Source organism: Mesocricetus auratus, unplaced genomic scaffold (genome assembly GCF_017639785.1).
Source record: "Mesocricetus auratus isolate SY011 unplaced genomic scaffold, BCM_Maur_2.0 Super-Scaffold_100011, whole genome shotgun sequence".
In the NCBI taxonomy this organism is placed as follows: domain Eukaryota; kingdom Metazoa; phylum Chordata; class Mammalia; order Rodentia; family Cricetidae; genus Mesocricetus; species Mesocricetus auratus.
The window spans coordinates 78,933,728-78,956,807 of record NW_024429195.1 but is presented as its reverse complement, the minus strand read 5'-3'; the positions used below and the strand labels follow the sequence as shown (position 1 = coordinate 78,956,807).

General features: G+C 44.5%; 1 protein-coding gene across 1 annotated transcript; it reads right to left on the bottom strand.

Annotated features, from left to right (window-relative positions):
* Positions 1 to 2,614: 2,614 nt before the first annotated feature.
* On the bottom strand, positions 2,615 to 11,461 carry Spic (Spi-C transcription factor). Its single transcript, XM_040754309.1, has 6 exons — positions 11,409 to 11,461; positions 9,928 to 10,020; positions 9,269 to 9,389; positions 7,502 to 7,605; positions 5,900 to 6,008; positions 2,615 to 3,786 (listed from the first exon to the last, which is right to left on the bottom strand). Exons 2-6 carry the CDS (start codon positions 9,934 to 9,936, stop codon positions 3,380 to 3,382), a joined length of 750 nt encoding a protein of 249 aa, XP_040610243.1. The 5' UTR covers positions 9,937 to 10,020; positions 11,409 to 11,461; the 3' UTR covers positions 2,615 to 3,379.
* Between the last annotated feature and the right edge of the window lie 11,619 nt (positions 11,462 to 23,080).

Here is a 23,080-nt window from a genome sequence, read left to right as displayed (position 1 = left end):
AGCAGAGCCGCGTCAAAGTGGACGGGACAAAAAGGAAAGTAGTAGAGCTGCGTCAAAGCGGACAGAGTAAAAGTGAAACAAAGGGTATTATTATTTTTTCTTGGCCCTTTGGGTGGTATTCAATTTTATTTTTGGGGTTTTCTTTTCACTGTTTGTTATTAAAACATGGGTAATTCCACATCCCGCCCAATTTTTCTGGCACTCAACGAGTTGCTGCCATCAAAGAATCTTAGACTAAAAAAGGGACCACGACAAGAGCGGGGCAAAAAAAGGACTGGGACAAGAGCAATTGGTTTACTCCTCTCTGTAGGTAAAGAGAGAGCAGGACAAATGGTTCGTGAAGCAGCGAACCAAAAGTAAAAACATTGTTAGCTTGGCTAGCAGGGAACCCAAAGTAAAAGCTAAAAAGAAACATTAGAAGCTTAAAAGAAACATTGTTAGTTTGGCTAGCAGCAACCGGAAAGTAAAAACATTGTTAGTTTGGCTATGGGCGCTTCTCAGTTGCACCCAATTTTTTGGCTCTGAATGAGCTGCTTCGTTCTAAGAATCTAAGATTTTTGAAAGTTAGAGAGAGATCTTGATTTTACATGGGACTGAGAAACAATATGGAAAATACACAGAAATTCTGGATACTGTATACTATTGTGTTTTTCAGTTTTTGATTGCTCAGGAAGGAACAACTGCTAAAGTACACTTGATGATAAATGCTGCTGAATTATTTCAAATGCTCAGAGGTGGTGTTTGGCCTGTCTAGAGACTAGTAAAAAGTTCCCTTGAGGATCAGAAATGTAGTGAAGCAGTTAAAAAGGGGAGAAATGCTTTAGAACAATTACAAGAGGAGAGATCAGAGCAGGCAAACGGTGAATAGGGAGGAAAACAGAAAAGAAAGATGTACTCAGCTCTAGAAGACTCAGAGTCTACGGACTCCGAGGAGAATGAGGAGGAACTCCAAACTATTGTCATGATCCCCATGGTATGAACAGTGCCCCCTTCCAGCAATAAAAAGGTAGATTTGCAAACATGCAGACAGGATATCCAGGACAGGTGTTTGAACAGGTGGATCAGATAGCCATTAAGGCTTGGAAAATCACTGCCAAATTAAGGAGAAGTGAGTGGCAATCTTGGCACCTGGAGGCTGCGAGTGGAAAATGCAAGGATTATATGTGTTCCTGTTCAGTATGCCAATTTTACAAAAGCTACAAATTTGTCCAAGTATTTGTCCAGTTTTCTTTTACAGAACTGGTCACTTAAATTTGAAGATACTTTGAAGGAGTTGAGGCTGGCAGTGGTCCATGTGAATTCCACCAGAGTGGACCTTTCCTTTGCATCGGGATTATCGTCCTGGCTGACTTCTACAATGAACCATCTTAAGGAGTGGGCGGGTATAGGAGCATTAACAGGTCTCTTGGTGTTGGTCTCCCTGGTTTGCTTGTGGATTCTATGTAAGATTAGAGTCACACAAAAAGACACAATGCAGCCATGGTCATTCAGGCCTTTACCGATATTGAAGCAGGACAGTCCCCCACAGGCATGGTTAGCCACCTTAAAAACTAATTAAATACGCTCAGGATGCGAGGCAGAGCACTGCGCTCTGAGTCAGCTAATAATGACCCAGAGAAGAGCATGTCTGATTGCATGCGGGTTGGTACCCAAGAGTCCCACCTCTGGAAAAAAGGGTATCGGACAGGTCTGATGTTTGTTAAGTGGATGACACCAAACAAAAATCAGTACAATGTCCCTGTCTATGTCGGAGATCAGACCTCTACTCTTGCCTGTTACATTTTAAACGAAAAAGGGGGAACTGTAGAGAGCTGCGAAGTGCCGCACCCTTAAGATGGTGCTGGCTTCCGCCTCTGCTAGCCCGATAGCAAGTGCTCTCTGTGATAAACAACTCCTTATTTGGACAAGGCTGGATATCAGGCTTGCTTCCTCGTATGTGGACCTATCTGCTGTTGCCACATGGCTTACCAGGGTTGGCCGCCCAAGGGCCTTTTTAAGCTGTGGGCGGGCACTCCCTGGGGTCAGAAGATTTGTTCAAGGTCCTGAATAAACTGCTTGTGAGAAGGATTCCTGAGTCGCATCTTCCTTGCTGATCGAGGTGGTCGTGACACTTTCACTGACTCTGATTCCAGGGGCAAAGTGTGTTCCTTTGGCACTGGTTTCAGGGTCAGGGTGCATTTCTTTGGTTCTGGTTGCAGGGCCAAAGTGTGTTTCTCTGGCTCGGCTCAGAGTGTGTGTCTTTGGCTGGTCCTTTTTTCCTATAGTCACACCTTTGCCCAATCTAATAAGCAAAGGACACAGTGAACAAGACAAAAAGGCAGTCCACAGAATGGGAAAAGATATTCACTAGCCCCACATCTGACAGAGGGCAAATCTCCAAAATTTACAAAGAACTCAAGAAGCAAGTCTCCAAAACACCAAAGGATCCAATTAAAAGGTGGTTGTACAGAACTAAATAGAGAATTCTCAATAGAGGAGGCTAAAATGGCCAAGAGACACTTAAGAAAGTGCTCAACATCCTTAGCCATCAGGGAAATGCAAATCAAAACAACTCTGAGATACCATCTTACTCCTGTCAGAATAGCTAAAATCAAAAACACCAATGACAATTTATGCTGGAGAGGATTTGGAGAGGGACACTCCTCCACTGCTGGTGGGAGTGCCAACTGGTTCTTTAAGAAAAACATGAAGCCATGAACATTTTGGTATAACCTCTGTGTCACAGTACATTTTGAATGACTTTACCTCAGTACATGACAAGAAAGTGCTTAAATCAATACATAATCCTGACATGGTGGCATATACCTGCTATGCCATTAACTCAAGGGCAGTCTGGGCAACACTGCCTCCAAGCAATCCAGCAGGCAAGCCCACCTGCCAGCCAGCCAGCCAGCCAGTAAACAGAATCATCCTATAGAATCATCCAAGTGTCATATCTGGAAGAAAAAGTATTTCATAGCAAAAGGCATTCAGCCTATAATTTCAATTGGTTGAGATATACTTGATCATTAATTTTAAAATCTGGTAAATGGCCTGGAGATCTTCTCCTTTGGCATTCATTTCTTGTAAGACTGGCTCCAGGGTATTCTTGGATACCCAATCTGTAGACACTAAGTCTATGATTATTTGAAGGTATCTGCAGGTAAACTATGAATATCCTTCTGAAACATCTTTTTAATGCAAACACCACCTAAAATGTTGTCAGGACAAAAAAGGTCTGACCACATTCTACAGAGTCCTCCTTAGCTGCTTGTGTATTGTGGGCCTGGGATCTGTGAGTACGGAGAGCAGCTGTTTGCTTTGGGAAAATTCTGGAGCTGGGGGTTTTCTGATGCTAGCAAGCAAGGAATGGTAGACCACAATTAGAAGCTGGAGTGGCTTAGCTCTGGTAACCGGCATAGGCATAGTAGTTTGTAGTCCAGTGGTCCGGACTGAAATATTCCTGATTAGGCTGTTCATACTGGGAGTACAAGAGGTCTTTCTCCCGGAGGTGAGATAGAGACAGGCTCCGGAGAGCAGCTTCACTGAACTGGTAGGTCAACTTTCTTCGGATTTTTGTGATCTCCCCAGTCCTGGCATAGTTCCTCAGGGCTCTGGCCATCTTCTGGTAAGTCATGGGTTTTCGGTTGCCTTTTCTTTGCCCCCATAGCTCAGCAAGCTTTTCTTTGTTTTTTGATATAAACTGAAAGACACCTTTGGCTCTATCGACCCACTGAATACAAGATGACATCTCTGAGTTGCACAGAGATTGGTAAAGGTATTCAAACAGTCGAACCTTCCTCCTGCCTGCAATGGAGGGAAAGAGAAGACAGTAAACCCTTTGTGGCTGGCCCTGGAAGGTTCCATGGAAGGACTTGCCCCCAGAAATGGAGACTTCACTGAGCTGGTTTCCTCTCACTCACTACCTTAGGAACACAGTTACCTACCAGCAGCCCAGAAAGATCCATGGGCTAAATGATGTGGAAATTGTTAAAAGTTCCTTACTGTCCTCTGGAAAAAGGAAGCCTGCTCCCCCACATCTGGAGATTTCATTTCAAGGCAGTTTTTCCTCACAGTTAAGTTTCCACCATACTTTCTCATTATGAAACATGCAAGGGGGCCGGAGAGATGGCTCAGAGGTTAAAAGCACTGGTTGCCCTTCCAGAGGTCCAAGATCAATTCCCAGCAACCACATTGAGGCTCCCAACCATCTAGAATGAGTTCTGGCACCCTCTTCTGGCCTGCAGGCATATGTTGCAGGCAGAACACCGTATATATAAGTAAATCATTTAAAAAGGGAGGGGCTAGAGATATGGTTCAGAGGTTAAGAGCACTGGCTGTTCTTCCAGAGGTCCCAGATCAATTCCCAGCAACCACATGGTGGCTCACATCCATCTAGTGGGGTCTGATGCCCTTTCTGGCATAAAGGCATACATACAAACACATCACTCATATACATAAAATAATAACTTAAAAAACATACAAGGGGCTGGAGAGTTGGCTCAGCTGTTAGAGCTCTTATTGAGCTCGCAGAAAAGACTCAGGTTCGAGTCCCAGCAGCTCACAACCATGTTTAACTCCACTGTTCTTAAATGCTGTCTCTCTCTGCCCTAAAAGTAATATTAAGGGAATTAGTAGCTATGACATGGAGGTTATCTCTGGGGCTGTAAACAATGACATGAAAACACATGACATTTTCTAGTCCAGTTTTTCTGAAGTTTAGCATCGTTATTGGAAATATTTTTAATAGCATGTTTTAATTACACAAAGCCGTGAACCTTATTTTTACATTTTTGGGGATGTGTGTATTAGAGCACTCTAGAGAAACAGAACTGATAGAATGAGTATATATTTTAAGGCTGTTTGTTAGACGGTCTTACATGATGAGTCAAGTTGTTCAACAGTGATTGTCTAAACGCTGACCAGAGGCTAAGAAGCAGCAGCTGCCCAGCCCAAGATGCCAGATGTTGAAGATCCGAGAGCCTTGTGGACAAGTCTTCAGTCCACATTGTTCATGAGCAATGGCTAAGGGCATTGCCATTTTCAATTATAAAGTCAAGTACTAATGTCAGTGTCTTTTATCTATTTAGAGATGTAATAATTTGTGTCTCAAAATTACTAGGTATGGAAATAGATGGAATGTTTGCCTGGATTGTATGTTGTTGGCAGAAGTCACTGAATTAAAGTGACAGCCACATCATGACATCCGAATTAGCGTCTGTATGCTGTATCATTCTCCAATGGATTCACCAGTAGTTAAAAACAACAACAACAAAACAGCCCTCTTGGCTAGATTATATCTTCCCCTTGAGAGGTTAGCATAGTTTATTCCTACACTGCTTGTGTATCTCCACCCCCAAAATCTGCTTGTAGTATCTTGAGTGTAGGCAGTCTCGACTTTTGTGCAGTTGAAGATGGCATGGCTGTTTTACTATCTACTCACTGCAGCTCCACGAGGAGCTTTTGAGCTTTTGGTAGTTAATGATTGCTGGGGGTGGCGTGGTGGCATTTTTCTTCCAGAGTGTAACCATCAGTAAGTTGCCTATGATCCAATAAATAACCCAACACCATTGTAGTGGTTCAATTCATGTGTTTTAATGGATTTTTTTTCTTTAATGGATTTTATCGTGTAGCTCTGGCTTGCCTCAAACTTGCAATCCTTCTGCCTTGGTGCTGGCCCTAAGCATGTACTACTGTGTTTGGCTACAAGATAATACTTAGAAATATAGTTAATTCTGAGCTCCATCCAGCATGATGCTATATACTTATAATCTGAAGCAGGATTGCAAGTTTGAAGACATCTTGGTCTACTAGTGAGTTCCAAGGCCAGCCTGGGCTACGTAATAACAGAAAGGAAAAAAACCCAAACACATACACAACATCCCTTTGAACTTATGTAAGGGGTGGCATAGCAATGTACCTTTTCCTCCCTTTGGCTGGAAGAGGGAGACTTGTCCCAGCTGGTTTTCGTGTATGCTCTGCAGAGATTGCTGGAGACTTTCTTCCAAATGCAAGTTCGCAGACTCATTCTACAAACACAAGACAGAAGGATATTAAGTGGGAGTTTGTCCCATGCCTCCCTAAACCCCATCAGTGGCAGAAGACCATGGCTAAGAGCATTCTCAAAACACTGCCTCCACCGCAGCCAGATCATCCCAGGGATGCTCAAACAATACAGAGAGGACCAAGGGATAGAGGTTAACATTTGACTCCTCCTCCCATGAGAAAGAGGTGGTTACCCCTCTTCTAAAAATGCCCGGTGAGAAAGACCCAAGTGATCAGTGGGAATCAGGCATGGCAGCTCACAACTGCAACCCCAGCACCAAGAAGCCTAAAGTTAGCGCCATGCTGCAAGTGACTGAGGCAGGTGGACTACAGCAGATCCTGAGCTACAGATCCTGGACTGTAGACAAACACCAAACCTCAAAAAATAAAGGGCATCGAGCCGGGCGTTGGTGGCGCACGCCTTTAATCCCAGCACTCGGGAGGCAGAGGCAGGCGGATCTCTGTGAGTTCGAGACCAGCCTGGACTACCAAGCGAGTTCCAGGACAGCCTCCAAAGCCAGAGAAACCCTGTCTCGAAAAACCAAAAAATAAAAAAATAAATAAAGGGCATCACCTGCTTCCCCTCACCTCCCAGCAATGAAACAGTCAAAGATTAGGGTGTCAGTGCAAAGGGAAGATGGGATCTCATTCCTGGACTGAATGCCTTCCTGGGCAAGGGAGACCAATGGCAGCTGGGATCGAGAGACAAGAGGAAAAAGTTCCTACCATTACACATGGCAGAGAAGCGTCCATTGGTTAATTAAACACAAGGGACGGGACTGGCTTTAGCCCTCTTGTCACCCCCACCCTGTCATGCCAAGAGTCACAACTACAAGAAGCTATACTCTGCAGTTTACGAGTTATTAAAAAGGTTGCCAGATAAAAGTAGCACGGCCTTGAATGCAACCGAAAGGTGGATTATTATTCCCAGGCACCTTTGTTGTGTGACCACTGACACAAATAAAAACGTCTGTGGTGGGGGCTGGAGAGATGGCTCAGCGGTTGAGAGCACTGGCTGCTCTTCCAGAGGACCCAGGTTCAAATCCCAGCACCCACATGGCGGATCACAACCGTCTATAATGAGATCTGATGCCCTCACCTGGCCTGCAGGCATGCATGCAGATAGAACACTGTATACATAATAAATAAATCTTAACAAAAAAAAAAAAGAAAGAAATTCCAAAAAAAAAAAAGCCTGTGGTGGGAAGGGCTAATTGAAGTCATACCCAGGAGAACATGATCTGCTTGGAGCTCTCGCTGACTTGTCCGGCCTCCAGGTGACTGCACTGTTGTTCAGAACTTCCCCAACTTCTGTTCTGTGTTTGATCTGAGGTTCTACTATCTCTCTGCTGCTTGCTCTCTCATCCTTTTACTGATGTTTGATTCAAATTTAATAAGCTCACTTATATTAAACCAAAAGCATGGCTGTTGTGGGCCCTTTTCTGTGCCGAGAGTTGGCCTCGCTAGACATACTCACTATTACATTTCTCCAGGTGTAGGTGGGCTCTTCTGGGGGTGAGATCCCATAGAAGCTGGGATTGCCTCTGATGTGGTGAGAGTAATAGTGAGTCATGTGATTTTCTAATTAAAAAAAGACATTTCATAAGTCCAAGTTTACAAGCACACATTCGTTCACACTCACAGGCACACGCACTCACACGCACACATGCACACACACTCACACGCACACACACACTCATACACACACACTCACACGCACACAGGCACAGGTATGGAGTGGCCCAAGGTAACACATATTCTATTGATTGCTGCCTTCTAAGTTCTTACCACTTTATATTTTTTCCATGGTGTTTACTCCAATATTCTAATATTATACTCTTCTGCATAACCCATTTGCCTTAGGGAGAAATATTCCATGTATCTAAAGTGCCACACTATTATTTTTGATCTTGGAACTCTCTATGATACTAAACTTAGTAGACAACTTATTCCATCTTATCTAGATCAAATAATAAAAATAACAGTAGAAGGATAAAAATCTGTATTTTTCCACACTAACTACATCTTGGGTGAGTGGAAGGCCTGAGAGATATAACAACAAAGTAAGGACCAGAGTTGGGAGGCAGAGCCAGGCTAGCTAGCCTGTTTATGCATAGTAATGAGACTCTGACAAGGATGACACCCAAGGTTGTCCCCTGACTTCCACACTCTTAGGGCCTAAATCATTTTTATACATACGTACACATACATATGTACACTCACACACACTCACACACACACAAAATATACCATACATTTAATACACCATGCATATATACATACGAAATACACCATGCACTTACACAATACACCATGCAAATACACATACATAATACATCATACACATATACATATACACAATATGCATATATATATTTTTTTAAAACTCAAGATGGGAATCAAGAACTGGCTGGCAAAACCCACAGAGGCAGTTGACCTAAACAAGGGGGAACACATGGGCCCCAGATTGATGACTGAGAGGCCAGTATGGGACGGATCCAGACCCGCCCCCCAACCTAGGTGTCAGAGAGGAGGCCTTGGCAATCTATGGGACCTTGGAGTAGAGCAGTATTTATTCCTGGCATATAAATGGACTTTGGGAGCCTATTCCACATGGAGGAATGCTCTTTCAGCCTGGACTCATGGGGGAGGGCCTAGGCCCTGCCCGGTATGATATGACAGACTCTGAAAATCCCTCATGCAAGGCCTTACCCTCCCTGGGGAGGGGAGGGAGGATGGAGTGGGATGTTGGGGGGATTGGGATGGCAGGGGAGGAGGGAAGGGAGAGGGAACTGGGAGTAACATGTGTAAAAAGTAAAATAAAAAAATTATACAAAATTCAAGATAATATAATAAGCAAATGATAAGCAGACTTTATGTTTGTTCTTTGTCTTATTGAGACAGGGTCTAACTATGTATATCAGGCTGGCCTCATAACAATGACCCCTTGGCCTCTGTTCTATATCACTTTTAAAATTATTTTATGTATATGGGTATTTTACCTATGTGTGTGTGTAAACATGTGTGAGCCAAAGCCAGCTTCAGATATCATCCTTCAAAATCCTTGTGTTTTGAGACAGGGTCTGTCACTGGCCTAGAGCTCATCAATAAGGGTATGCTGCTTAGCCAGGGAGCCCTAGGGAAATCCCAGCTTTGCAATGCCAAGATCATAGTCTTATTAGGTCTCCATGCCTTATCTTACATGCATGTGACCAACCAGCACATGTGCCAATGACTATTTCACCTGGGAAGTACTGAAGTCCTCCAACTGAGTGCTGCAACACCTCCAAAGCATCATCGAATTCCTGACCCAGACTGTCTTGTTCGATACAGGTCTGTTGCAACAATGGCGAAACTCGGGAGTTCTGAAATGAATAGAATGTAATTGACTCTTTTGCTAGGAGAATTTCAACTTCAGCACTATGGGCGTAGTAGACTAGCTAAGTTGTCATTGCAGCATGCTGTTCTTTGCAGCGTAGAATGCTCAACAGCTTCTTGGGCCCTCCCTGCTAGATGTCATAGCCATAGACAATAGCACGGCTCAGATGTCACCAAATGTGAGAGCCACTTTCCTGGTTTAGTATTTAAAGCACTGGCCTGTCAAACTGGTGCTTACCGAAAGTATTTATCTTGTAGCATATATATTATACCATAGTTATAATTAGATAGAGCATAAAATTTTATATAGCATAAATAAAAACTACAGGTTCTATCCCTGGTACCACCTAAATAAAGCATGGTAGCACGTGTCTATAATCGAAGCACTTAGTTGAGGCAGAATTATCAGCACATCAAGGTTATCCCTGGCAATTTATGGCCAACCTGGGATACAGGACACCCTTCTCAAAAAGAAACAAATCTGAGTTTCAATACTCGAGGGTAAAGATAAACAAAACAACTGACCATTTTCATTAGTGGGTTGTCTCGTGTTGAGGAAGCTCCGAGGTAAAGCCCTTGCTGCTAGCTTGCACAAGGCTCTGGGCTCAGTAACAACTTCTGGTGGGGAAGAAAAAGACCAATGAAATAAAAGGACAGTTCCAAATAAGTTTAATAGTTATTGTTTGTTGTTTGCTTTTTTTGGAGACAAGGTCTCAGTCTGTAGCGGCCTCCAATTCAGAGTAATCTTCCTGCCTCAGAGTGTTGGGATTACAGGTACCAAATTAACACTAGCTCAAATTGGAGTTTATTGCCAGCCTGGACTATGAGAGATCATCTCACCCCACCCCAAATGCTTTTAATTTAAACTTTTTGAAATTCAATTTCTCACCTTAGCCTGCCCCCCCCCCTTTTTAAATAATAGAACTTTAGACCTCTTTGCCTTCGGAATCTTGGCAAAGACCATTTATCGGGCCAGGCATGGAGGCCGGTGTAGAAAGCCTGTGCCTGGGATCCACCTGCCTCTGCCTCTTGAGTGCTGGGATTAAAGGCATGCACCATCACCACCTGGCAAGGTTTTAATCTAATACCAATACAATAACAATTAATACCAAATAATACAGTGAGATGATAACACAATACTTTATCTTCCAGTCAGGTCACTTAAAAGAAAACATGAGACTGGGCTGTGGTGGTGTGTGTCCTTAATCCCAGCCTGGTCTACACAGTGAGTTCCAGGACAGTCAAGAAACACAGAGAAACCCTGTCTCAAAAAACTAACAACAAAGAAAACATAAGAACATTCATAAATCCAGTCTGGGATATGTTCTTTAATCAGTTGTTTTTTGGTTTTTTTTTTTTTTTGGCAGTCTGTTTATTTGCTCTTGAGACAGTGGCTATGAAGCCTGGGCTAGCCTCACACTCATTCTGTAATCCAGACTGGTTTTTAATTCCTGTCAGTCTTCCTCGATCAGCATCCCAAAAGCTGAGATTTTAGCCATGCACTGACCCACCCACCACATGAACTTTATCAGGGTTAGATATTTCTTAAAAAGCCATTCACAACTTTGAGGCAGATTGCTGGATTTTGAACTAAGTACCTCAAGGTGCCTGGAGTATTTTGGTAGAAGCAAACTCTCTACACTTTGTTTCTATGAACTGTAGATAAAGGAGCGTAAATCTCCTATAAATATTTCACTTTTCTATCATTACATGTATGCGTAATATTTTCATTGAAGTGTGTGCTGTAAAGATGTGCTTTCTGGGGCTGGATCCCCTCAAGCTGGAGTTTCCATTCCCAGTACCACATCAACTGATGCTCCAAAGCCTGTCATAATGCCCAAACTGCAAATACAAAGGAAAGAGAAAACCTTGCTAGTCACCTCAAGGGATCAACATTTCTTACAACTGAACAAGCAAGAAGACAATCGCCCAAGAAACATTCATCTGAAGGGAACAATGGAACAGTTAGTATAAAGTGCTTGGAGAAGCATGAGCCGAACACTCACCCGGAAGATACACTTCAGCCTTTCATGAACTTGCACGGTTAGCACTGCAATTACTAAGACACTATCAAGAGCATGCTGGCAGAGTTGCAATAAATACTTATTTTTAAGGAAGTGCTATAAAGGGGATTTTTTTTAAAAGATACAGTGCCTACATAATTCCATTCCTTGGTGTGGCTAGTAAGATGTCAGGGGCTACTATTTTGAAGGGACTGTAATAGTTTGCATTTTTGGGGCCCAAGCATTAGAACCAAACTCAAGGCCCAGCCCCACTGAACTTCTGTTCTGCTGAGCCTATTCAGAAACCTCTGACCTATCTCTCATCCCCCACCTCCTTAAAAGAAAAAGAAACATGTTCTCTCCCAGTTTGGGATCCATAATCTTTTCTCTAGACTGAACAGACTGCCAAGATCTCTCCGGTGATCCTCCTAAAGCTAAGCTACATAAGCCCTGAGCCTTCATTGCAACCTCCAAGACTTAGAGCCTGAGCTCCAGGATCATAGCTTTTCCAGGCCCGCCTAACCCTTAGTTCCCACAGCTCATTCAAGAGGGAATAATCTGGTGAAGGCACTCATTGCCAAGCCTGACAGCCTGAATTCTGTCCCGGAACCAGAACTGATTCCTTCAAAGGGTAGTAAAGGCTGGTTGTGGTGTCACACTTATCCAGCACTCAGCAGAGGCAGGAGGATCACTGGGAGTTTAAGAACAGACAGGGTTACATCACGAGACCCTGTCCCAAGAAGCAAAGGAGTGAGCTAGAGAAGAGATGACTCAGAAATTAAGAACACTGGCTGCTTTCCCAGAGGGTTCCTAGCACCTACAATAGCGGTGCACGATCTGATACTTTCTCCTGGTCTCTGTGGGCACCCAGTATTTCAGGGCTGCAGACATACGGACAGACAACACACAAAAACCCAGAAATAACGTGGGGGTGGAGAGGATGAGGTGAAAGATCTAGAAGTCTAGGCTGTCTTCAGCATCGTGATCACTGAAGGGCACCTAAATTAGACTCCCTAGATGGCACTCTAGGTGAGTGCTCCTCAGGTACGACAGCCACGGATGCAGAGTTCCCTATTGAACTTGAAGGTTAGCATGACTTTTGGTGACTCTGATGGGAATGTGGGGGTTATACCTTCCTTGGTGCACCCTCCCCAAACATCTGGCTCACATACCTGTCCAACGCAGCATCGGAAATCATGCAGCACAGAAACAAGCTCCTCTTCCCAAGGCTTGGGCAGCCTGCACAGAGTCACCTTAAGAGCCATCCCAATCGTCCCAGGGCGGGGCGAGGTGGGGAGGGGAGGGAAAGTACAAGCAAACCTTCACTCAGTAACTCTGTTGGGTAGTAATGTTGGAAGGGTGTGTGTGCTCACCTTTTACCTTTGATATGGAATTTGTTATTGGATGAGTTGGTTTGTTATGTAGATGTAACAAACAGCCCATTCTCAAATGCAGATACTCAAGTAACAAAAATAGAGCCCTAATCACTCATGTTGATTTGTTTTTATTGGATCCCAAGCCCCACCAAATCTTCATCCATTTTCAAGACATCCAATTTGTTTATTTTATTCATTTGATAAATGCAAGTTTTGGAGTTCTTTACTCTGTAGGCATTGTCCAGTGTCTAAGAAGCATATCTCGATGGGTGGTGGTGGCTCACGCCTTTAATCCCAGAATTTGGGAGGCAGAGACAGACAAATCTCTGTGAGGTCAAGATCAGCCTTGTCTACACATCAGAGTTTCAGGAAAGCCTCCAAAGTGACAGAGAAACCCTGTCTCGGGGAAAAAAAAGAAAAAAGAAAAAAGAAAAAAAGAAAAAAGGAGTTGCAGGGCAGTGGTGTGGTGGCACACCGGATCTCTATGAGTTCAAGGCCAGCCTGGTCTACAAATCAAGTTCCAGGATAGCCAGGGCTATGCAGAGTAACCCTGTTTGGAAAAAGGGAAAAGAAAAACCCAGGTGTGGAGGGGAGGGAAGGAACAGGGGATGGGATGGAGAGCTAACTTTTTCAAGGTAGAGAGAGAAGGCCAGAGAGGAAAAAGAACACAGGGTGTGGCTGGGGGAGGAGGGGTGTGCAGAAAACGAAGGAGGAGAGAGCTCTGCAGTCGCAAGGGCTCTACAGAGGTTCCTTTCTTCTCTCAGCCTGCAGTATTTGAAATGAGTATGAGTGAAAGGGGGAACCTAAATAAAGGGACCAGACCCTCACTCAGACCCTGCTTTAGTAGCCATGATGGGCTACAGAAGAGACACATGGGCCTCTGACACAAGGAAACTCCAGACCACCTCCACCAGCCTCCTAGATACTTGGTTCCTGGGAACTGTTTGGCCACAAAAGAAGCTCCAGGAGAGACCAAAACCTCCCCTGTAGTCTCCAGGATATAGTTCTGAAAACTATTGCTATCTATGTACAACAGGCCACCTGCAAGTAACAAGACAGTGCCATAGAAACCACAGAATGTTCCCTCTCAGCACTGACCAATGAAAATAATTGGTACACAGGTATTTCATGCCAAAATATGACTTTGATAAATTCTCCTAATTGTTCCCAAATGTCAACCAATCAGAAACCAACCCAGTCCGGGCGTTGGTGGTGCACACCTTTAATCCCAGCACTCAGGAGGCAGAGGCAGGTGGATCTCTGTGAGTTGAAGGCCAGTGTGGTCTAGAGTGAGTTCTAAAACAGCCTCCAAAGCAACAGTGAAACCCTGTCTTGAAAAACCAAAAAAAGAAAAAGAAACCAACTCATACCTACTGATGTCATCCTGTAACTTTTGTCTTTAAAACCTAGCAGTAGACAGGGAACTTCACTCTCTCTGAGGCTGCAGTGTCAGCTTGCTCGATGGGGTCCCTGTCATGGGTGGATGAACAATCATTAAACCTTGCTTTTGCAGTTTGGTGGGTCTTCCTGGTGGTCTCTGGGGACTTTGCAACTTGGGCACAGCAGTAAGAACTCATGTTATCTCAGGACTGGGGAGACTTAATTGGTGAATTGATACAGTGATACCCTGTCTCAAAAAAGAAAACAAAACAAAACAACAACAACAAGGAAATGCATACGATGTTGACTGAGTGCTGGAGAAGTAGCCTGGTTGGCAGAGTACCCAGCAAGTACAAAGCCCTGGGTTCAGTCCCCAGCACTGCATAAAACTGGGCATGAAGGTGCAAGTGTGGAATCCAAGCCCATGGGAGGTGGAGGCAGGAGAACCAGAGCCAATGTTAGAGCTACGTAGTGAGGTACGGGCCAGTCTGGGCTCCAAAGGACCCGGTTGCAGAGGAAGCGTACGTAGCAAGCTTCCCTAGGGAGGCTGGTGAGTAGGTTTGTCATGTTTGGATGCAGCACTGTGTGCCAGCCTACAATCCCACTGCCAGAGAGTCTGGGAAACAGAACCTTCATTCAATGACTGATGGAAGCAGAGGCAGACACCCACAGCTAAACACTGAGCTGAACTCAAGAAACCCAGTGACAGAGAGGGAGGACTGATGAGCAAAGGGGTCAAGACTGGGCTTGTTTAACCCCCAGAAACAGCTGACCTGACAAGGGTTAGCTCTTGAATCCCAAACTGATGCCTGGGTATCCAGCATGGGACTGATCCAGACCCCTGAATGTGGGTGTCAGTGAGGAGGCCTAGGCCATCTATGGGGGCTTGGGTAGTATTTATCCCTGGCATACAAATGGACCTTGGAGCTGGGTGTTGGTGGCGTGCGCCTTTAATTCCAGCACTCAGGAGGCAGAGGCAGGCGGATCTCTTGTGAGTTTGAGGACAGCCTGGTCTACAAGAGCCAGTTCCAGGACAGCCTCCAAAACAATACAGAAAAAAAAAAAAAAACACCAACAACAAATGAACTTTAGGCGCCTATCCCACAATGAGAGATGCTCTCACACCCTGGACTCTTGGGGGAGGGCCTAGGCCCTGCCCTGGATGAAATGACAGACTATGGACACCCCCATGGAGGGCCTCACCCTCCCTGGGGAAAGAAGTGGGGATTGGGGGAGGGGGATGGGAGTTTGGTGGGAGGGCATGGGAGGAGGGGAGGGAGAGGGAGAGGGAGCTGGGATTGACATGTGAAACAACCTTGTTTCTAATTTAAATTTAAAAATAAAAAAGACAAAAAGGAAAAGAAAAGAGAGTTGCAGCCATTCTATACTAAGAGCCGACGGGCGTGGAGGACACCGAGGGAAGAAGGTCTTTTAGACACAACAGGACTAATGCACATGTGAGCTCAGAGAGGGGGAGGGTGGGGACCTGCACAGGGCTGCACAGGTGTAAGCCGGATGGGAGGCAGAGAGAGAAAGAAGACATGGGTGCCATCCTAGGCCGGGAGTTATCTATCTCCACCTGATAACCACTGGCAAATGAAAAATGAGTTCTCAGGCCGGGCATTGGTGGCGCACGCCTTTAATCCCTGCACTTGGGAGGCAGAGGCAGGCGGATCTCTGTGAGTTCGAGGCCAGCCTGGTCTACAGAGTGAGTTCCAGGACAGCCTCCAAAACAATACAGAGAAACCCTGTCTCGAAAAAACAAAAAAAAAAAATGAGTTCTCGCCAATGGAGTCTCACGAGTATACAAACCACTCTTACGGGCAGACCCCTTGCCCAGCAATACCTGGCCGACACAAAATGAACGCGATGGTGTTTTGGGAGGGTTTCTGTCTCATAATACTTGGTCTGAGATTTTGTTTTGGTTAGCCTTACAGGTCTTTTGCTTTTATGTTATGGCTTCTGATTTTGTTTCTCTATGGGATTTCTCTCTGTGTGTGAGTGTGTGTGTCTCATTATCTATTTATGTTTCTTGTACATTTTCTTTTGGTTCCTTTTTTCCCTGTTACTTGTTTTCTAATAAGAGAGAGCATGAAAGTGTGTGGATTTGAGTGGGAAGGGAGGAGGGGAGAATGTAGGAGGATTTAGAGGGGGGAGGAGAACAGGTGATCAGAATATATAATATGAAAATAATCTATTTCCAATTAAAAATAATGAAATAAATATTTTCCAGATCTTCCTGAAATAAAGAAAAGCAAAGAAATGCCTTTCAGGCACCCTGTGAGTCTAAAGTAATAAATGATTTTGACAACCAGAAAAAGTGTTGTATAATCCTCTTAGGTGGGAGTTCAAAGATCTCATGCTTCACCCAACAGTGGTGGTACATGCCTTTAATCCTAGCACTCAGGAGTCAGAGGCAGGTGGATCTCTGTGAGTTTGAGGCTAGCCTGGTCTACAGAGTGAGCTCCAGGATGGCCAGGTCTACACAGTGGAAACCCAGTCTTGAAAAACTAGAAACAGAAAAATTAATTAATTAATTAGTTTATTTTTTTCCAGATCCATCAGTTTCTCCTCTCTCCCTCCTCTTCTCCTAGTCACCCCCCCAAACTTCCCCTCCCCCCATTCCTCCTTCTTTCTCTTTAGAAAAGGGCAAATCTCCCATGTGTATCAGGTAGCCCTGATATATCAAGACTAGGCACTTCCTCTCCTATTAAGGCTGGCCTAGGTAACCCACTAGGAGGGAAAGGGTCCCACAAGCAGAGCTAGAGACATCCCTGCTCCCACTATTAGGAGCCCCACAAGAAGACCAAGCTACACAGCTGTCACATATATTCAGTACCTAGGTCTATCCTGTTCACGTGGCTGCTCTGGTTGGGGGAATTAGCCTCTGTGAACTCCTAGGATCCCAGGTTAGTTGATTCTGTAGGTTTTCTTGTGGTGTCCTTGACCCCTCTGGCTCCCACTATCTTCTCTCCCCCCTCTGCCCCAGGGTTCCCCGAGGTCTGACTAATGTTTGGCTGTGGGTTTGCATCTGTCTCCATCAGTCGCTAGATGAAGCCTCTCGAATGACAACTGGGCTAGGCAACAATCTATGGGTATAGTAGAATATCATTAGGAACCATTTCAGTGACTTTTGTTTTTGCCAATCATGTTATGTTCCATCCTAGGTCTCTGGGCTATCCAGCCTCTGGGTGCTGGCCCTCCAGGCAGAGTCAGGGATGGGCTCCCTCTCTTGGTATGGGTCTCAAGCTGGACCAGTCGTTGGTTGGCTAGTTTCACAATCTCTGTGCTACCTTTACTCCAGCATATCTGGCAGGCAGGGAAAACTGTGGGTCAGAGAGTTTATGACTGGGTTGGGGTCCCAGTTACTCCACTGGATGTCTTGCCTGGTTATAGGAGATGACCAGTTTGGGCTCTATATTCCCCTGTATCCCAGATTGCTAGGAGTCTTAGCTATGGTCACCCTCATAGATTCCTGGGCGTTTCTATTGCGCTAAGCTCCTAGGTTATCTCACATTTGTCCCCAGACACCGGTTGTCTCTCCCAGTATTCTCCCTCCAACCTCCCTCTTCCTGATCCCATGTCCACCCCCACCTAGACCCCCCATCCACCGTAATGTGCATTCCATTTTCCCTTTACAGTGAGATACGAGCACATCCCCCGGAGCCCTCCTTGTTACTTAGCTTCTTTGGGTCTGTGGATTGTAGCATAGTTGTCCTTTCCTTTTCAGCTAATACTCACGAATGAATGAGTACATATCATATTTGTCTTTCTGGGTCTGGGTTACCTCACTCAGGGTGATCTTTTCTAGTTCATCCATTTGCTGGCAAGTTTCATGATGTCATTTTTTAAAGAGCTAAGTAATGCTCCAGTGTGTAAATGTACCACATTATCTTTATCCACTCTTCAGTTGAGGGACATTTAGGTTGTTTCCAAGATCTGGCTGTTACTAACAATGTTGCTGTGAACATAGCTGAGCAAATGTCCTTGTTGTGTGATTGAGCATCCTTTGGGTGTATGCCCAAGAGTGGTATAACTGGGTCTTGAGGTAGATCGATTCTCAATTTTCTGAGAAACAGCCATACTGATTTCCAAAATGGCTGCATGAGTTGGCACTCCCACCATCAGTGGAGGAGGGTTCCCTTGCTCTGCATCCTCTCCAGCATAAACTGTCATTTATGTTTTGATCTTAGCCATTCTGACAGGAGTAAGATAGAATCTCAGAGTGATTTTGATTTGCATTTCCCTCATGGCTAAGGATGTTGAACATTTCTTTTAAGTGTTACTCAGCCATTTGAGATTCCTCTATTGAGAATTCTGTTTAGATCTGTACCCCATTTTTGAACTGGATTGTCTGGTTTTTGATGTCCAGTTTCTTGAGTTCTTTATATATTGGAAATCAGTCCTCTGTCAGGTCTGGGGTTGGTGAAGATCTTTTCCCATCCTGTGGGTTGCCATTTTGTCATTTTGGCTATGTCCTTTGCCTTACGGAAGCTGTTCAGTTTTATGAGGTCCTGTTAATTAATCATTGACCTTAGTGCCTGTGCTATTGGTGTTCTGTTCAGGGAGTTACCTCCCATGTCAATGAATTCAAGATAGTCCTTGAAAAAAAAAAGATCTGATTCTTCCAGAATCTGATGGAAGCTTGGAGGTCTTTCCCCAGGAAAACACCAGCCACTTAATACTTTCTTTTTTTTCTTTGGTATTTTTAAATTGAGGACTTGCTATAGTGTCCAGTTGACTTTGAACTCACAATCCTTCCTCCTCAGGCTCCTGTGTAGTTGAAGAGTAGGTGAAATGAGTTGCCAAGTATTTGCTGTGTTTTTTTTTTTTTTCTTTTTGGCTACCAGGACTGATTTGGGCAAACTGTTTTAGGTGAACTTTTCAACTGCAGTCCTAGAATACTTCTTAGGATCCAGAGGCCCTGTTGTGAATAATGTGCCAGGCTTGTCCTGAGAATCAGCTGCCTCTGAGACATGGCCACCTGAGTTTTCTCTGGAAGTATCTGGTACAGGTGTCAATATTGCCCCGACGTTCAGAAGTGAGCTGAACAGACGCCACTGGCTGTGCAGAGAAGCTCTCCGAGCACAGACTCTTTTGCAGAAGTTCACTGTCCGCAGTGGCAACAGAAATTATTTTGGAAAATGTTAAGCAACAGATGTGCTGGTGTCTAAATCAGATGGCGCCCATCTTCAGGTGGGAGACTGGGCTTTCTGGGAATAGGGAACTGCAGAAGCCAGGAAAAGGAAGACTAAGTTCAAACCCCAATTTCTCCTTTAATAAGTAGTTAGAGGGTGAAAGAGCTGGTTCTTTTTATCTTTGATGGAAATTTAAAAAATTAAAATGAAACATTAAAAATTGTCATTTAGATATTTAATTTCTAATTAATTAGTTTTTTCTATATAGTCAGAAAATGCACATCTAGATGAGAATAAAAATTCAGTGCAAATACAATAATATTGGTTCCAAACAGTTATCTTAAAAGTGATTTACTTGTATTTTTTTTTCAGGGCCTAGGTCCTCCCCCATGTGTCCAGGCTGAGACAGCATCCCTCCATGTGGAATGGGCTCCCAGAGTGCATTTGTATGTCAGGAATAAATACTGATCTACTCTCCAAGGTCCCATAAATTGCCAAGGCCTCTTCTCTGACACCCAGGTGGGAGGGCGTCTGGATCTGTCCCATGCTGGCCTCTCAGTCATCAGTCTGGGGTCCATGTGCTCCCGCTTGTTTAGGTCAGCTGCCTCTGTGGGTTTCACCAGCCAGGTCTTGATTCCTTTCTCATCAGTCCTCTTTGCAACTGGGTTCCAGGAGTTCAGTTCGGTTTTTAGCTGTGGATGTGTCTGCCTCTGATTCCGTCAGCCACTGGATGAGGGTTCTAGGATGGCATATAAGGTGGTTATCCATCTCATTACCAGTGGAGGGCATTTAAGGTAGCCTTAATGTCAGTTGGTGTCATTTTTGAAGATCTGTGAAGATCTCACTAGTTCCAGATCTCTCCATCAACTTATAATAACTCCCTCTATTATGGTATCTCCCATCCTTCTCTCCTCTATTCTTGCCCTGGCTCAACCTTCCTGCTCTCCCATGTCCTCCTCTCCCCTCCTCTTCTCCCTTAATTTTATGTACTTTAGTGTTTTGTCTGCATGTTTGGCATGTATGTCTGTGTTTAGGTGTAGGATCCCCAGGAACTGGAGGTACAGACAGTTGTGAGCTGCCATGTGGGTGCTGGGAATTGAACCCAGGTCCTCTGGAAGAGCAGTCAGTACTCTTAACTTCTGACCTATCTATCTCTCCAGCCCCATTTTTCCAAGAATGGGGTTTCTTTGTGTAACCTTACACGTCCTAGAACTAGTTCTAGTCCATGCTAGCCTTGAACTCAGAGATCCGCCTGACTCTGCCTCGTGAGTGCTAGGATTAAAAGTGTGGCTAGAAGCAGCACAGAATTCCAGGATAGGCAAGACTACACAGAAAAATCCTTTTTTGTTTTGTTTTGTTTTTCGAGACAGGGTTTCTCTGTGGCTTTCGAGGCTGTCCTGAAACTAGCTCTTGTAGACTAGGCTGGTCTCGAATTTACAAAGATCTGCCTCCCGAGTACTGGAATTAAAGGCATGAGCTACCACTGCCTGTCAAAGAGCTGGTTCTTAATCTTGGCAACTGTTTGGAAACTCAATAAGTAAATAGTGACTATGAGAAGAAGGTACTAGCAGGCTTACACTGGAGCCTCCTGTTTTGGACTGAGTCTTTACAAGGCTGGAGAGACGACTCAGCGGGAGAAACACTTGCAACAACAAGCTTATAGCCTGAGGTTTTTGTTGTTGTTGTTTGTTTGTTTTGTTTTTTCGAGACAGGATTTCTCTGTATTGCTTTGGAGCCTGTCCAGGAACTCACTCTGTAGACCAGGCTGGTCTCAAACTCACAGAGATCTACCTGCTTCTGCCTCCCGAGTGCTGGGATTAAAGGCATGTGCCCCCAATGCCCAGCTAGCCTGAGTTTTATACCAAGAACCCATGGTGGAAGGAGAGAATTGACCTTGGAAACCTGCCCTCTGGCTGCCACAGAAGCACCATGACATGTCTGTACCCTATACACATGATATTGATGATGATTGACTGATAAAATAAAGATTAAAGCCGGCGGTGGTGGCATACACCTTTAATACCATGGTTGTGAGCTACCATGGAGGTCTCGCTGGGAGCCACGTCTGAGTCCTCTCCAAGGACTGGCACTCATAACTACTAGGCAGCTTCTCTAGCTGCTAACAAGGTTTTTGAGGTAGGTCCTCACTCTATAGCCCAGACTGACCCAGAACTTACTATGTAGCTCAGGCTGGCCTCAAGCTTGTGGCAATTCTCCCGTCTCCAACCCATGAGTGCTGAGACTACAGATGTGAGCCACCATGCTTGGTCTTTCTTAATGACTGCATGATGTGAATTTTCACTCTTACCCGGTCCAACTTACCTAGTCTTGCCATTATACACACACACACACACACACACACACACACACACACACACACATTGGTATATACTTTTGTGTATGTATGTTTGAATAGACACATGTACACACAAACATATATATTGCTATGATTTTGTTTTTCTGGATGCTGGGGACTGAACTCCCAGGGCCTCACATCTAAGTGCTTTGCTACTGATGTCTGCCTCTACCCCTGTGTCCCTACTTTTTTACCTATTATTAATTACTTAAATTTAATTAATTATCCAGGTAATGATGGCACATGCCTTTAATCCCAGGACTCCAGGAGCAGAGACAGGTGGATCTTTGTGATTTTGAGGCCAGCCTGGTCTACAGAGTGAGTTCCAGGACAGCTAGGGCTACATGGAGAAACCTGTCTCCAGAAAAAACAAAAAGCATTTACTTAATTAGCTTTGCAAAAATTGGGTTGAATGTAAGGTCTTGAGTATGTCAGACCCACACTCTACCACTATACTCCCCAGTCCTGCATTAGTTTGGTTTTGTTCAAGACAGGGTTTCTCTGTATAGTCTTGGCTACCCTGGAACTCATTATAATGTAGCCTCAAACTCAGAGATCTACCCTCCTGCCTCTGCCTCCCAAGTGCTGGGATTGAAGATGTGCACCACTATCTGGCAAAACCTGAATTCTTTCTTTCCCCCATTTTTTTTGAGACAGGGTTTCTCTGTGTAGCCCTGACTGTTCTGGAACTCTCTTTCCAGACCAGGCTGAGCTCAAACCCAGGATCCACCTGTCTCTGCCTCTGGAGTGCTGGGATTAAAGGTGTGCACCACCACTGCCCAGCAATCCTTGAATTCTTAACCTAACATTTTCTGGATCACTGTTAAACTAGTTGGTATTCAATGTGAAAACCTTCTTAGCAGAGAATCCCATCTTCTCCTACATTTCCCTAGTCACTATAAGTGGTCATCTAACCCTTACAGTAGTACTGTGGGACGTTGTCTCCCTGTGTCCTTGTGGCTTCATAGCTCCTATCTGTATAAACTTTAACAAGTAGTTTAGTCCTTAATTCTCCTTTTTGTGAGATTTTAGTTTCCCCAGAGTTACTATGCAATTTACTCTTGAGAATTCATTCCATGCACTTGGGAAATGTTTACAAAAATCTGGGGCTTTTATATTTTTCCTTTAAATTATTGCTGTTTTCCAAATAAGGAAATAGAGGCTCAGGAAATGAAGCCACACACTGAAGGTCATCCAGCTCACACACTGAAGGTCATCCAGCTCAAGGTAGAGGTTTTCAAACCAGTTCTATCTCACTCTAATTGGAGTGTTTTCGTCAAACCACTTGATTTTGAGTATTTGTCTCTAGAGTAGGAAGGGTGTGACAATGGCCTGTGTCCTGGAGCTTCTCATGTTTACTGGGACAGTGCTGAAGACTAGTAAACACTTACCACTGGGAACTGAGGCCAGTGTTAGCAGCAAACC